Below are 15,665 nucleotides of genomic sequence, written 5' to 3'. Positions count from 1 at the left end.
ATTTGCATCTTATTATTCTTATGAACTCAAACACGTACTTCATGCTAAGTTTATTTCGAAAATACGTACAGGAACAAGTCACGGTGTTTGACTTTCTTGCTGCCGTTTCCACTATTCAGTCACCATGGTGGCACACAACAGATCAGCACAGTGGGAGCGGCGGTGGAGCTAACGCGCATCGCACTTTTCTGAGAGTCCCTAAGCGGAGCACCATGTTTCGTCCGTGAGTTGCTTGGCCTCTTAAGAAAAATAGAGGGGGAAAATGGGTACCGCGTTATTGTCGGCGGGTTAGTCTTTCCAGCCCCACTCCCCCTCCTTTTTTGTCTTTTTTTTTTTTTTTTTGTAGCAACGAGCAGAATGGCGGTGAACAGTACATAAAAGGGGACGCGATCTTAGTCAAGAGCAAGTTTGGCGATTCTCGGTATTCGCTCGGTCCAGTACCGGGCTGAAGCCAGGAGTCCACGCCGAGAGGATAGTGTTTGTACAGGGGGTTTAAGCAGGGTCCTTGGGCCTGGGGCACCGGGGCACTCCCAAAGCCTCCAGCCCCACTCGTCTCTTCGGGCAGACGGCCAAGTGGCTCTCGAATCCTGGAGGAAGAGGTGGAGGCCCTTCTTTATCTTTCTGCCCCTCCCGTCTTTTTGGAGTTAAATTAACATTTTGAACAGGATTAAATCTCACCGTCCACTTCCAAGACGATGAAAATGGCGTCCTATGTGGATAACAGCTTTCGGGAAGCGGTGATGATGAACCCGGCGGACAGAACGCAACAGGTTTGACCTTTTATCATTTTACGGAGCACCCGTTAAAACACACGAAAGGTATTTCATGTTGGTTTTTTAAGTGTTTATGTTTCGGGTCGCGCATGGTTCCATGCCGCTTAAGCCGCCTATCAGGAGAGATAATCGACCAATGCTTAGCATAGCAAGACGTGCAACTTGCTGCCAATAACAATACAATGTCTTCAAGGTAACATTTTAAATGCTAATCCTGTGCGAACAAGATCGCTCATTTGATAACATTGGTGTCTCTTTTGCTGGGATATTATCTTTCAATGCCGGTTTCCTACCCCCTGGCTTTGATGCCATTGGTGAAACTTTGCTTCCACAATAAGAAAGGATATAATGATAGAGAAACCAGGTGCAGAAAGTGTTTTGGACCTATGGTTCACAGTTTATGTTCGAATCTAGGCTCTGGTCAACTTTTGTGGAGTTTAGTATGATACCAGTTAACCGGTCCCACATTACTTTAAAGTTCATTGGGGCCTCAATTCTCTATAGGTGTGAGATGGAATCCTATTTGAAGCTATTTCGAAAACAAGAGAAGTCCTATGGCTGGATTCAACCATTGCAGATTACAGACATACAGAAAAGGGAATTGATTTCTTTGTTTGCAAGCTCACTGGTACGACTGTTTCTCCTTTAAAAGATGAAACGGATTAATTGGCGTTGTCTGTCAAAATTCCAAACTTCAAGAAAAAAATACAGATGCCATGACTGAAAACAAATTGCCACATCAATAAAAAAAAAAAACCCTAAAATATTAACAAAAATATAAAATGAATCTACATTTTTAAATTCAAATTGAACAAATCAAAACAAGATGTAATTAAACACATGACAGCCTACCTGAAGAAAACAAACATTACACAAAAAGATAAAATATATTATTAACTGTGAATTTTGTTTGCCAATTATATATGTAAAATAGGCAATTGATGCACAATAAAACTACCACTGATGTCATCACTGTGCATTTGAATGGGGGAAATACTAAACAAGCTTTAACATGTTTTTGCCTAAAAAAAAAAAAAATCTTATTTTGTGCAGGTGAATGCTTTTTCATTAGACAGCGACTATCCCCTCACACGTGCTTGAGTTCTTCCTTTCCGCACGAGTGGCGCTTGCACTGCAAATGGATGTTGCTTTTGCACACAATAGACGATCAATACGCCACCGCTTGACGCAGCGGGAAGCAGCTGCTGGCGGCAAAGCATTCAGAAGCAACAGTGCCGGCTTGTAAGCTAAACCAAGCTTTATGTTATGTCATGTCTGCTATAATTGCTAAGAAGGCCCTTGTGGTTGCTTACTTTGGACAGCTGTAGTCAACAGTTTTTTTTATTTTGGTCACTCAATTAGGACTGGATGCAAGTTTTTTTACCAAATATTTTTGGGTTAATTCATCTTGAAATGATCAGAAAAATTGTCACACCTTTCAGGAGAGATGAATATAATACTGCAGTTATAGTGAGCAATATGATTGCAAAATTGCTAAAAAGAATACACCTGGGATTTACTCCTGGCTATATTCAATAATAGCCGAAGCAAAATGCTCAAAAGTCTTAAATTTTTGGGGGAAAATAGCATGCGAAAAATACAGTTAATTAACTAAACCTGGCTATCAGACAAAAAAGGAAAATACTATGAATTATTAAAAATATTATTTTGAATACCCCCCTCAAGTGATAACAAATACAAGAGTAGTGGAAAACAACAATTCTAGACGGATAACACAAACATTAAAAAAAAGATTACTCAGATGAGGACAAATATCAGAAAACGATACACAGTTATAAGATGAGCAAAATATTTCACTAATACAAAAATAGTACGTAGTTGAAGAATAAACATTTCATGATCTACATTTTGAATAAAAAATTAGATGCAAAATACATAAATACTCAAAAAGAAAACAAAAAAATCAAAAAATATTCAATGGGAAATACACAATCATTAAAAAACACTATACATTTTTTGCAAGACCCCCCAAAATACTAGACGGAAAAAAAAACTTTAATGAAAAATAAATGTTTCAAGTCAAGTTTATTTGTATAGCCCTAAATCACAAGCAGTCTCAAAGGGCTTCACATAGACAATCAATTGACAATTATTCTCAAAGCATCCCCTGATCTTGGGCTCCCAAAAGGGCAAGGAAAAACTCAAAAACCCCTACCAGGGGAAAAATGAGAAACCTTGAGAAGGGACCACAGATGGAAGGATCCCCCTTTCAGGATCACCAGGCTGCAATGGATGCAAAGAGGGCACAAAAAATACATAATATGGAAATCAAAAAGTGGATGTCCAGGCCAAAGCGAAGAGCTGTCGGAGGTGCCTTCGATTGTCAAAGAAAATAATTACTGAATGACATTTTTAAAAAATAAATCTAATGTTAGACAAAAAATAAAAATATTAGATCGACAGTAGAAAAATGAAGATAAACTGGTGGCAGAATATGAAAAAAACTACTCCTTTGAGAGGCAAGCGACAAATACGGCGGTATTAACAATTAAAAAGTGAAACAACAATATGAATCCCTTTGGAATTTCATCGCTGTGAATGCACAATACGTTCCATCGCTATCTTAGCATTATTAAAATATTTGTAAAACCTCAACTCTCGTGCTTGTATGAAGCAAAACACTCCTTGTAATGAGCTTTTGTTAATCAAGTCAAGATTTTCAATTGAAGGCTAATCTTTTCATAGTGTTGTTTGAATCTAACACTAAAAAAGGTGGTGTGCGTTCACATACGGAAAGTGTTATTCTCACTTCTCTTTCCACCATTAGTGGAGCCAAAGTGGCACACCTTTGCCTCCCCCATGAATAGAAGCACCTATCCGACCGACTGTTGGAGCCACCGTGCCGCGCTAGCCGCGTTATCTCTTAGGTGTTGACGACATCCATTTGGCGGGATTAGTAAATCGTCAGAAGGCTCAAGACTGGCCCCGGTTGACCCTCGGTCTCGCACCGGTGATGAACTGAAAAACGGATTCCGTGTTAAAGGCAACGGCGAATAAATATATCTGTTGGCTTCAAGTGTAACTTGATCAAAGCTTTGACTAGCTCACTGTTGTGTGTAGAAGGTATGCAAATCTCCTGACTTTTTAGCTTGATTGTTTTGTTGTCTTTGTGAAAGGCAATTGTGTAACGGCAGTAACGGGGTGTGAAGTTGAACACCTGTTCCGTTGCGATTCTGGCTGCCGCCTGCATATTTTTTTTTTTTTTTTTTTTTTAAGAATCGAGGACTGATCAAGACAGCTTCACACCGTCATTGGTTTGTGCGAGAACACGGAATATAAGATGACTCGTACATATTCCGGGGATCTATTGTCGTGCGGAGGGAAGTAGCTACAAAATGGATATTCAACACCAGGCACTGGGTTCTCCCGCCCTCCTATGTGAAATGATCTTGTTTGATGGGTTCTGTGCAAATGGCAAAGGCAAATAAATGTCAAAGGGCATGGCATGGCGGCTCTAATTTTGCAGAAACTGTCAAAGGGTAAGAGAGTCTTTAAGATGCTGACAGTCTGTCCTGAAGCTTACCTTGACCCGTCACCTCTCACGTCTGGTCGTCTTCAGCCAGGTGGCCAAAGCTAAAGGCCGCAAGTGGTGTCATCTGCCGAGGTGGCCCCATTCTAGCAATACTCGACTAGCATCCCAATAGCAACAATTGATAAATAAAAAAAAAAAAAAAAAGCAACAGTAAGTGGTTTCCCCAGGTTGTAAAAGGATTTAGGGTAACTTGGAAAAGTGTCAGGATGCGTTTGGAACTCAAACAGGATGAAGTGCTGCTAAATAGAACAACCTTTCCTCCGTTTTTTCCCCCCTGAAGTTGGGTGTGGGTTTGTTACTTCCTTCCTTGTCCGCTTTTGTCAGCAGCCTCAAGATTTGAAGAAGTCTAATCCCGCCCAGGCGACAATGGACAATTTTCCAATTCACCAAGCTTCTAGCGGGTCTCGGAGTGATGTCACGTTATTCTTCTTTTTGGAACTGTACTGCATACGCATGCCACGGCCCTTGCGCTGATATATTCCCACCTTGTTGAAATATAGGTGGGGGAATGCTTTTAGACGATTTTTGTATAAAAATGTTGCGCACGCTCATCCGGGGTCGTCGTATGCTCGTAAAACGTCCCCCGAGGCCACGTAAAGACGATTATTCAATGAAAATGATTGATTGTGCAGTTTGCGAGGATCGCTTTGCGGAAATGTCAAATGTGTTCACCAGTGTGACCAGGTCCCACATTCACCCTGACTGCAGCTTCTCAAACACCAGCGTTCCTTTGTGCTCAAAAGTCCACACGGGACTAGACAAATACACACACTAGTTTATGTTTAAACTGAGGTTGAAGCGAACAATGCATCAACTGTAGCACAGAACCCTTCGAAAAAAAAAAGTTTGTTTTTAAAATTCGTTTGAACCTTTAAGCTGGTTGTGGTCGTATGATTTCAATTTCAACAAATGAGTCTTACAAACTCTCTTTTTTGACTTGTTTTCTGCCAATCATCAGTTACTGGTGACAGCGCTCGCAAAACATGCAAGCAACGTGATCATCTGTTCAACATGTGAGCCTCGCGCTGCGAGCCAGTCCGGCGAAACTCCTGAAAAATGTGCTCATGAGCTCATCGTTTGTCCATGCCGCGCGATTGGTAACGTCACGATGAAGTGATTTTCAAATGCGTCTCTTGAGACCGCTTGCTTTCCAATCCTGCGAGTGGATGCTCAACGGATTCCCTGAGTTATGCGAGCGTTGCATATTTGTCGGAGTAGGTGATGAAACTTGTGATTTACACTCCCAGTGAAATATTCCTTCAGGAATGCGTCGTGCCGACACACTTTTGATGTCATTCTTGGCTGCTGCTTCAAGTCTTAGTTTCTCCTTGAATTGTGTAACTTTTCAAGTTTCATTCCTAGTTGGCCAACTTTCTTTTGAATCGGGGATGATTTGGTAGTCTCTTCACTGTTGTATAGTGTACTCTGTAAACTTTCTTGACAGGACTGTGTATGACATTGCGGCTTTGTTGTCAGTTGAATTTAGCAGTTAAGCACAGCATTAAATATGGCAGAAAACTCAACAAATCTACAAGGGGGGAGCAGTTGGACACTTCCGGCGGGTCGTAGCACAAATATTAGTTACATTTTGTTAATGTTGTACATTTTAACAGTTGGCTGAATAGTTGTCTTCTTGATTTGTTTTGCCAGTTGGTAACATTTTGAAACATGCCATTTAAATGAGAGGTCACAATCACAGCAAAGCTTTTTATTGGCCCAAAGCTAAGGTAGGGAAATGTCATTGATTCATGTACTTTTCAAATTGCAAAATATTGTGCTTACCCACCAGTTATGGCTTTCTGACCCCAATTTGAGAAAAGCTGACCAACAGGATTTGGAACAGTAACACTTTGGAATGAACAATTACCTCCATTAAAACCGCAACAGCCCAATATCTTGTAAGGAAACATTTTTGTTGTTCTCCACCGCTGTGCTTTAATGTCCCGGCCTCAAACGGAGGAGGGACTTTGTAACCTCTCGGGTTATGTATATGTAGGTCAAACAGCCTCGACTGATGTGCGTCGCCTTCTTCTCGTGTGATTATTTTCACTCTCGACCTTGTGCTGGTTTGTAAATTTGAATGCTAGCGTTCAGTTATCTCGTCACCGTCAGGGTCACACACTGTGTTTTTGTTTCTACCCCACTCAATAACAACACACACGCGCCCACATACTAGTTTCATACGCCAGTAGCTTTTGTTCGCATTCCTTGTGATATTTATAAAGTAGGAAGAAAAACAACTCGGCCGTCGGAGGCGCCATAAATTCCATTGGCCTTCATGGCGGAAAGTGGCAGCCGAAGCTCCGTTCGCGACCACGGAGGAGGAACCGCAATCTTTGCATACTTAGCCCAAAGACCCGCCAAGCCACGGAGGATAAACCCCGTGTGACGTGCGGTGTTTACACGGACGCGATTGAGTTACACTGTGAGGCTCGTCATGAAAGTAGGGGCAGCTCTTATTTGACGTTTTAGGAAGGTCGCCGTTCGGAGAAATTAAGCAGATGGAAACAAAACATTTCACAAATGAAATGGAAACAAGTTCAGAACATTGCATAATATCAATGATCTGAATTGATGAGTAATTAAAGGCTCACAATTGACATTCAGAAAGACTGGCTTATGGTTAGCCAGTTCACAGCCAGCCGCTAACTTGAGCCATCAGCCAAGTCCACACACACAATCCAAGTCACACAATATTACAATGTGTTGAACATGAGCCTAGTAGTTGGGTAGCTAAATGACAGTTAGGCACACCACAATCTGTAGATTTAGCGGACAGAGAATGCCGACAGCATAAAATTGAACTAGATCAGGATTTGCCGCTCTAAATTCTACCACAGCGAACTGGACCGCTTAATGGAATGTCAATGAGGTCTATAGGCTACTATGTATATTATCGGACAGAGGCTGGTCACATCGAGTCCTACCGAAAGAAAAATCTGCTCCCTAAACATTGGGTCAAGATAGACTGGAGTTTTTGATTGCTGGACAAAAAAAAAAACAGGTACCACCATCCGAGATAATCAAAGTGTGGATCAAGATATTCTTCTTTTAACGCTTCGATAAAATATAGTCAATGACGAGTTAGCCGTCATTTAGCTTCAGGCTTGCACTTTGCCGCATAATCTGCAGTATAATCTGCCTCTTGGCGAACCGCTCAGACATGACGCGCATCAGATGGCGAGCTGATTAATTTAGTGTGATTAGAGGTCCCTAAATCCCAGAATATGGCTCCGGCACGCCTCTAATGCTTGTTTACAGCGCTGCTCACAACGGAGAGACACAAATTATAAGGTTATGCCTTGATAGGGCTGCAATGTTGGTATCAGTGGGTTGGATCAATTGATTTAGTTTTGGTTTAATCAACGCATAGTAGCAGTTTTAAAAATTATTCTGACATCCAATTAGGACCCTTATGCCACCGCACAGCCATATGGACACAAAACTGTATGGAATTATAATTAAATACTGGAAATCGATTACAGTATTTGATTATCTATATTTCCATCTGGATTTGTTCAACACTAAAACATGAATGTAGCTCAACACCCTAAAGCTGTCTTGTTTTTCTTTTCATCAAGTCGATGTAGATAATGTAAAAAAGTGGACGTAGATTTTCATCACGTCAAAGGTGGATGTCGGAAAAAAATCTGTAGATACAGAGAAAGTGGAAGTAGACATTACTCATAACATTGTTCTTGATGGATCGTATTTGTCGGAAGTGACTCACTGTTCAGTAAATAATTGGATTCTTTGTGTGGGGAGGCATGGCCACTTAAATGACAGAAATAAAAGTGTCGAGTCATGCTAGCCAGGTCATGACTCCCAAAACCAGCTGGTCTTTTATTCACGCTATCAGAAAAAAAGTTTGAGGAAAAAAAGCAAAAAAAAAGCTGTTGTCTCCTTGTAAGAGAAATTGTGTTTGTTCCACTTCCTGCGTGTGCAGTGGCGCAGATTCTTGTCGAGATTTGTCGTGTCAAAATTTTTATCTAGGTAATTGATCCTTCGGGGTTTGCTTGGTCACGTTTTCTTGTACGCTGTAGTCTTCCATTGCCCAAAAAGGAAAATGGACCATGACTCAACGTGACCGGATTCTTCCTGCTTGTTGGGAAGACTTGGCATCACGAAGGCTATTTCCACATGCGTACTGGCATTTTCCTAGCTCTGGGTTAAAAAGGATCCAGGTCCACTAGTGTCATGGTACATGTATTTGTATCTAGATTTTGCTGTGCAAAGTTCCCAATAGTTTAACTGCGTTGCACTCTAGCCATACACCTACTTGGTGAATAAACGCAGTGCAGAAGTTTTGAAACGTGTAAAAAGCTCAAACGCTGGGACACAAAGATTTTCGGGTTTAGAATGGAATGCTTTTTATTCCTATTCACAACCAGGAACGTTTCAAAATGTTCACCTCGTTTGGCCGGTCGTGTGATTTTCTTCTTTGTTATGCGCAATTGACGCAGTTTTCCGGTTTTGACCGCTCTAATTAACATTTGCCTTGATTGACCCTACGTTCTCCCATCTGGCGGCACATTTCCTCCTCACTTAACCTGTTCTCGCTGCCACTAACCTCGTCTCATTAATCATACCGATCTCCATTTGGATGCATGCGAGTGTACACCGGGCAGAACAAAGAAGTTTCAAAAAGAGGCTGCTTGCATAACACCACATTAGCACTTCTCTTTCGAGGGCTTGTGTAATATACTTGAGGAAGTGTGTGCTTTTCCTCTGCCATTCAATCATTCGGTTGAGGTTCTATGTGGAGGGGAAAAGAATCACTTTTGAACCCGAAAACAACGTGATGTATTATGCAAGATATCCATTCATACTGTACACAAGTCCCAATACATTTGTACCTTACTTTAGCACAATCATCTACACAGTTTATTTTCTCAATTGTAGACAGGCGGAAGTGTTTATTAGATGCTGTGTAGTGTGTTACAATTTGGATCAAGCGGACACATTGCAGTCCTCGTGTCAGTGTTGGCGATATGGTTATCAACGGTGTTCAAATGTCGTCAAACGTATCAGTAATGTGTGAACGACAGTGTTTATAAAGTGAGTTATGTACGGATGAGGGAAAAGGAAGGCGCATTAGCGGCAATGCGGTCTCTGGAATGCTATGCGGCGGTGCGCTAAATGGCTAGCCCAAATGCGATTGAAATTGGAGGCAAAGATGCATCGAGTCCAGCCGCCTGTGCGATGCGCAGCCGACACAATGACGCCCCTGTTACAGCCAGCTTCTGCCCGTCAAAAGCACTTAAGGTCACGCCAATTACACGGCAGCTATGCCAGGAATAATAGCATTTACCCTGAAAATGTATCAGCTGCGACCACTTTGCTCGAATAAAGCCTCAAAATGAATATACTGTATGGGGTTAGCATTCGGGAGTCACAGCAGATCAATTCATTTGATCAATTACTTCAAGTTCCTTTGCCAGGGCGGTTTAGTTTTGAGAAATCGCAACTCCCAGGATGAAAAACACACGAATCCCGTTTTTATAAATGTCATTGGCCTTTTTTTCCCCCCCATATAAAAAAAAAAAAAAAATGAATTGGAAATATGCTCCTATTTAGTTTTAGAGCCTGTCACTCAGTATTGTTGTTGCAGATGCATTGGTGCACTAACAAATCAAATGTAGTACAAAATGGTAGCATTCAATTTGGAAAGGACCGACGTTGCCATATGAAGTCCAGCTAATTGACGGCAATGGCCCCACCATCCCTCTGTGATCCTTTTGTGCAACATCCTGAGGATGTAGCCTCAGACCCCTCGCCCGTCTGCGGCCCAGGCATTCTTGTTTTCCCGAGCCGGGACGGGAAGGCCCCCCGAGCGGGATGTGCACAGCGCCGTAAACAGGAAACTTTGCTGAGGAACGGCAGAAGCCCTGACGCAAGAAAATACGAGGAATTTAGCACCTCATTGAAAAGCGAAGAAATGATCATCCTCGCAGAAACCCGATGTTCGAGGATTGCCGTCAGCCAGCACAGAATGACAGACCAAATCACAAGCCCCTTAATGGCGACTAATCGATTAATCGGGAAAGAAATTCTCGCGGTAACTGTTAAATGATTGTGCTTTTGTATTTGGTATTGTTCATTGATTAAAAAACAAGCACAAGAGGGGTTGATGTACTCACCAGACCTTCTGAAACAGAATCACTCACTGGTGTGCATATTGCTTTCCAAAGTAAAAGCAGATGTCTTATTTTGATGAAACAAGAGCTAATCGGTCTCCTTTGATGAAAAGTTGCAGAGTTGAGAGGCTGACGTTAGAGAATTTGAAAATGTCAATGTTTAACTGGCTCTAACGCATCTATTAATATTTGTCACATATTCAATGCGAATAGATGCAAGTTCCAAATTCAATTGTTGCCTTTATTCAACTTTTTACCTGTGACCCAGATGATTCTGTTTACATGCACATTTTTGTATTTACAGGCAAACTGCCTCTTAGACTACAGCTCCCATTGAGAAGTGGCTGTGTATTAATTAGTTTGCATTTTTTCATTTATCAGAATGACATCAGTGTGACGCAGTGAAGCAATCACTCAAGCTTGTTCTGTGAGGGTGTCGACGCAGGACACATTTTTATGTGACGTTGTAATAGTAATGAAAGTAACAATGTGCCTCACACGGTTGATTATGTGCTTGTTAGCGGTTAGCTAAGACTTATTTTATGAGTTTCATACTTTGATTTTTTTTTTTAATTTTACTATGTATAAAATGTCAGCTCCCTTTTTTTTTGTGAATGAACAAACGTGAACGCAATCATGTAAATGTGCCAACAAATGGAATGCGGCTGGCCCGACCGACGCCGTAGCGAAAGCAGCCTGTTGCCTAGCAACCCCCAGGAGTCGCATTGTAATGCTAGAATTAATTAGTACTGGAGAGAGCACGGCTGAGGCAGCATAGATTTAAAAGATACATGGTAGAAGAATAGCATGAATATTTCACATGGGCTTAGACGAACGACAAGGGCAAATCAGGACATCTGATGTTGCCGTCTGTATCCGTATCGCACCACAAGAGCCAACAATACAATACAAAATTATAGCCTTACTGAAAACGAGACTCTACAGCTCGTTGTCGTATTTATATTGTATAGAGAGAGGTACTGAGTCAACTTTTCTTTCTTGTGCATATATTGATATCGATCATATCAATACTGTACAATGAGTGCTAATGTTACCCAATAATGATATTGCTGTGTGATTGTTTTACATTTGTAACTAGTTACTATCCCCCCTCACCCGTCCAAGAAAAACTCACTTTTAATTGCCATAATATTTCCACGTCATTATGACTATGACTTCAGAAAGTCCTCTACTGTCTGTCATGGCTGCTATTAGGTCAAATGGAGTCGTCGCGCAGTACACAAAGCTAATTAGCCTCCTTACTGACTTTAAGCGCTTAAGTCCCAACTCGACGTGTTTAGCTCTCACTGGTCTTGGCGAAATCTTGAATTACACATGCACCTGTTGATCGAGACAACACGCAGGAAGTAAATGAGAGCTAGCAGAATAACCACCGCTAACACAATTTGATTGAACTAGGGGGCGAGATGTTGATTATTTCCCGGTGAAGCGCGGCAGCTGGGTCAGCATGGCAATGTCCTGGTACAGGAATCAGGGAGGCATGTGAATGAGCTTAACAGCTACACCTACTTGGCCTGCTAGCATAAAACCATCCGCGCCCTTGAGAAGGGAGCTAATAGCTTACAACTAAAGAAAGCCTTTTGCACAATGATTTTTTTATACAGCATTATGACATCTTCATGAAGCTTTTTTCTGTCACCTTTTAGTTAAACAGCATGTTCCCCCCCCCAGTTCAAATTGGGCTCGAAGTGGTTCCGTCCGTTCTGATCATTCGCACGCTGACTTCTACGGTCTAGCATTGATGTAGATGCCATAAAACCAATGTGTCGCGCCATAAAGCCACCACCCAGACCACAGCTCATTCAACGCAGACCACCGGACCCTCGATCCCACCGCCGGTTCCTGCACAGACCACATGTGCTGAACACGGCTGCAGCTAATAGCTTATAATCAGCCGATGCTGGAAGGAATACAAGGAAAAATGCCATGGGAGATATTTCTGGGAATGTAACGCAACGGAACAAATATGTTTCTTACTGGAGAGTCTTAGTTTTGGTTTCCAATGTTTGGTTTCCTGCAGCCAACGACACTGATATCATGTGCCATCTAGTGTAAGAAAATTAATTGCTCTGCTTGTCACGATACTTTTCTGGCAGAAATGACGATATATTAATTGTAGTCAACCGATGAAGCGGCATTGGCTGATTGCCCTCACCACAGCACAGTTTGGGAATTGCTGCTCTCTGCGAAGATAAATAATACATACCGAGGAAAAACGCTGCCGTGTATTTGCTTTAAGCGTGTTGAATGTGGCTTCAGTAGCGGGCACAAAAAGAGGGGGTCCTCTAAGCCACCCGTCATCAACTGAACGTAGTTGTCGTCGTGGAAGAACAAAGCCGCCCGTCCGCCCTGATGAGACTCGCTCCATCTGGTTCAAACAAAAGCCTCAAAAAGTAAAGCGCCATCGTCACCAAAGTTACACAGTGACCTATGTTGATCGATTCACTGCAAAAGTAGCCAGGAATAAAACAAGGGAGATGAAACAGGACTTGGTCGCACTTTAATCCATAGTTGAACTTGACCCCCCCTACCCCTCCCTTCTGACCAATTAACACAACTGGGATGGAGGTCAGAGTCAGCACCACAATAGAAACACAAAATTAAAACCGAGTTCAGTCTCAACACCGCATTCATGTCGCGGTTGACCAAAAATGGTTGCCGATAGGGTGGGGAAAATATTCATACTGTATTGGCATGTTTCATACAAAGTATATAAATATATTTTGTTTTATGCGGGTTTCAACATGACCAGTTTAAAATGAAACTATAAATGTTTTGAGATTCACTTGGTAAAGTTCCAACTGAACGAGACTTTTTTTTCTCTCGCCTATTTTCTAACAATTTTGCAGCTTCAGACCATGATTTATTCCTCTAAACATTACACCCCATCTATTGTTTTGTTTTGCTAGCCATTAATCCTCCTTTTTAAAGTGGTATGCAAACAGATCCAACATATCGCTTGCTCAAGGTTAATCCCAGTGAATGCTTTTGACTTTCGCATGGGAAAAAAAATGTACCCTTTGACAACAATCACGCGCCGGGGTCGATAAACCCTTTATCCACCAACGATAGCGCAAGTGACTCGCAAACCTCTCCGCATGTCCTTAAAGACGGCAGATGTTGTCACGTCGTGACCTTGCCGCCGCCTGCCTTGCCTCCACCTGCTCTAATGGATAAAAATACCCGACACCATCTTGTCAATCGAGAGACTCAAGGGCAGCTGCTAACAGGGGAATGCACAAAACAAAGACACCCACCCGTGGGCACATACGGAGGCCGCTGACATTTGGAAGAGAAGAGAGTGCCGCCGCTGCACTCTGGCTGCTGAGCTGACAATTTACTGCCATATATTGTCATTAGCGGATGACCTTCAGACCCGCAACGCTGGCGGCCCGGCGCTCCATTTACCTCGTTAGGACGGCTCCAGCGGAGGCTGTTAAGAGCCGCTAATTGCATTGATATCGACAAGACGTTTGATTCCGTGCCAGAAGACCAGAAAATGCATTTAAGAAAGCCAGACTTAACGTAATCCCCACATGCTCTGCTGGTGGGGCTATTTTTATTTACTGACCACAGTTAAAAGTTGGGATTTTCATAGGTCATGTAAAAAAAAAATACAAAATAAATTGTTCAAAATGCTTTTCAACCAAATATGCTGACTCCGGTTCGGTTCAACCCGTCCGTCTCAGCGGCGCGGCAAGACTTTGCATTTGCGTGACACGACTCGCTGACATGTCTTTTTACGAGTCGCTGAGGTGGTCCCGTGTGTGGTTGGGCACTCTAAGACATTATCTGGCCCACTGTCATGTGAGGAATGTGAGCCTCAACACCCAAAACGGCCTCTCTCCGCTGTCCCTCGTAACAGGATCCTGCCAAGAATACCACAGCAACTCTTAACGGGGGAGGCTTTCAAAGCAACCATGGAGGAGGTCAACGCTTCAAAGGAATTTCCTTGTCGTTCATTTGAGGGGATGAGTCTGTTAGGGCCCCGGCCCGTGCTGTTTGACCCAGGAATTTCCTTTTCGTTCATTTGAGGGAAGAAGAGTGTGTCAGGGCCCGAGCTGTTTGACCTGTTGATGTCTCCGAATTTTGGCCTCCGTATGAGCAGGGAAAGAGGTTCCTTGAAAAGAAGACAAAAACAGTCAGGGAGAACATTTTGAATGAATTAACGCAAAGCGTTTAGACTATAAATTAAAGATTTTTTTTTTTTGGGCCGGATTTTTGATTACACAACAATTGTGTCTAAAAGTTGACTCCCTTGAAATTAGTTTTGCCGAGCGCTATGTCCTTGTAAAAGTTCAGCAGGACAAGTTAAAGACATGAATCCCCCAGCTCTATAGTTTACAAGTGAGCAATTGTCACAGAAACTAGGCCGTCCTGGCTTGGGGGATTAATTTGTGTTTTTCCCCGGCAAGTTTTTTTTTTTTCCCCTCCAAAACAGAACAAATCACAACATCCCCTCAAGGCCTTTTGAGCGGCAGGATTCAATGCAAGGCAGAGATTTTGCTCGTAAAAATGCCCATTTTCTTATTTCGCTTTCCCCCGCTGTAGCTTTTTGATTTCAAACCCGTTAGCAAACAACGGAGGGCAAAACCGAAGAGCTTTCACTCGACCAAACTGTCACGCTTCACAATTAAGACATTTTCACCCATCATAAATCCTTAATTTACAAGTTTGCCTCACCGTGGGGTGTTCATCCTCTCCTCCTCCCATTTTCCATTAAAAGTTTCCTCATTCCACACACTCTTTGGATGTTACCTTAGATGAGCTCATATTCTCTAACAAGTACAAAGAGAAGTATCGGTACACATTACAATGACCTGCAAAAAATGCTGTACCACATGAACATACGTTAAAGACTCCGAAACATCAACTAGCGACCTGGGCTAAACCTGACTCTTCCCTGACGTGCGTTCTTCATCGACATAAATAACAGATTCTTTGTAATCCGGTGCTTTGACGCCATCCTGTACAATTGTAGGACATAACAGATGGAGCACAAAAATACAGAGCGCTGCAAATAGGAGAGTGTATAAATATTTAGAGTAGTAATTGATATTGATTGTAACGTGATAATTTCGACATTGTTTGATTTTAGAGGCCTTACCAGCGTCATTTAAATTCCAACTTGATCTCATTAGCCATGGTAATCAGTCCACCCACAAGACAAGTATCTAAGTA

General features: G+C 42.3%; 1 protein-coding gene across 5 annotated transcripts in view; it reads left to right on the top strand.

Annotated features, from left to right (window-relative positions):
• Positions 1–93: 93 nt before the first annotated feature.
• rapgef2b (Rap guanine nucleotide exchange factor 2b) overlaps positions 94–15,665 on the top strand; it is a 68,090-nt gene continuing 52,518 nt past the window's right edge. For 3 of the 5 annotated variants that reach the window (XM_085904892.1, XM_085904888.1, XM_085904891.1), the window contains exons 1-2: positions 95–599; positions 666–770. In XM_085904892.1, the coding sequence (XP_085761018.1) occupies positions 696–770 (75 nt within the window). In that variant the 5' untranslated portion in view covers positions 95–599; positions 666–695. Of the gene's footprint in view, positions 600–665; positions 771–15,665 lie in introns of all 5 variants that reach the window. The other 2 variants (XM_085904890.1, XM_085904887.1) reach the window with 1 other exon arrangement.

Source organism: Syngnathus leptorhynchus, chromosome 2 (genome assembly GCF_054491065.1).
Source record: "Syngnathus leptorhynchus isolate UIUO chromosome 2, UIUO_Slep, whole genome shotgun sequence".
Lineage (NCBI taxonomy): Eukaryota > Metazoa > Chordata > Actinopteri > Syngnathiformes > Syngnathidae > Syngnathus > Syngnathus leptorhynchus.
This window is presented reverse-complemented; position numbering and strand designations above follow the sequence as displayed.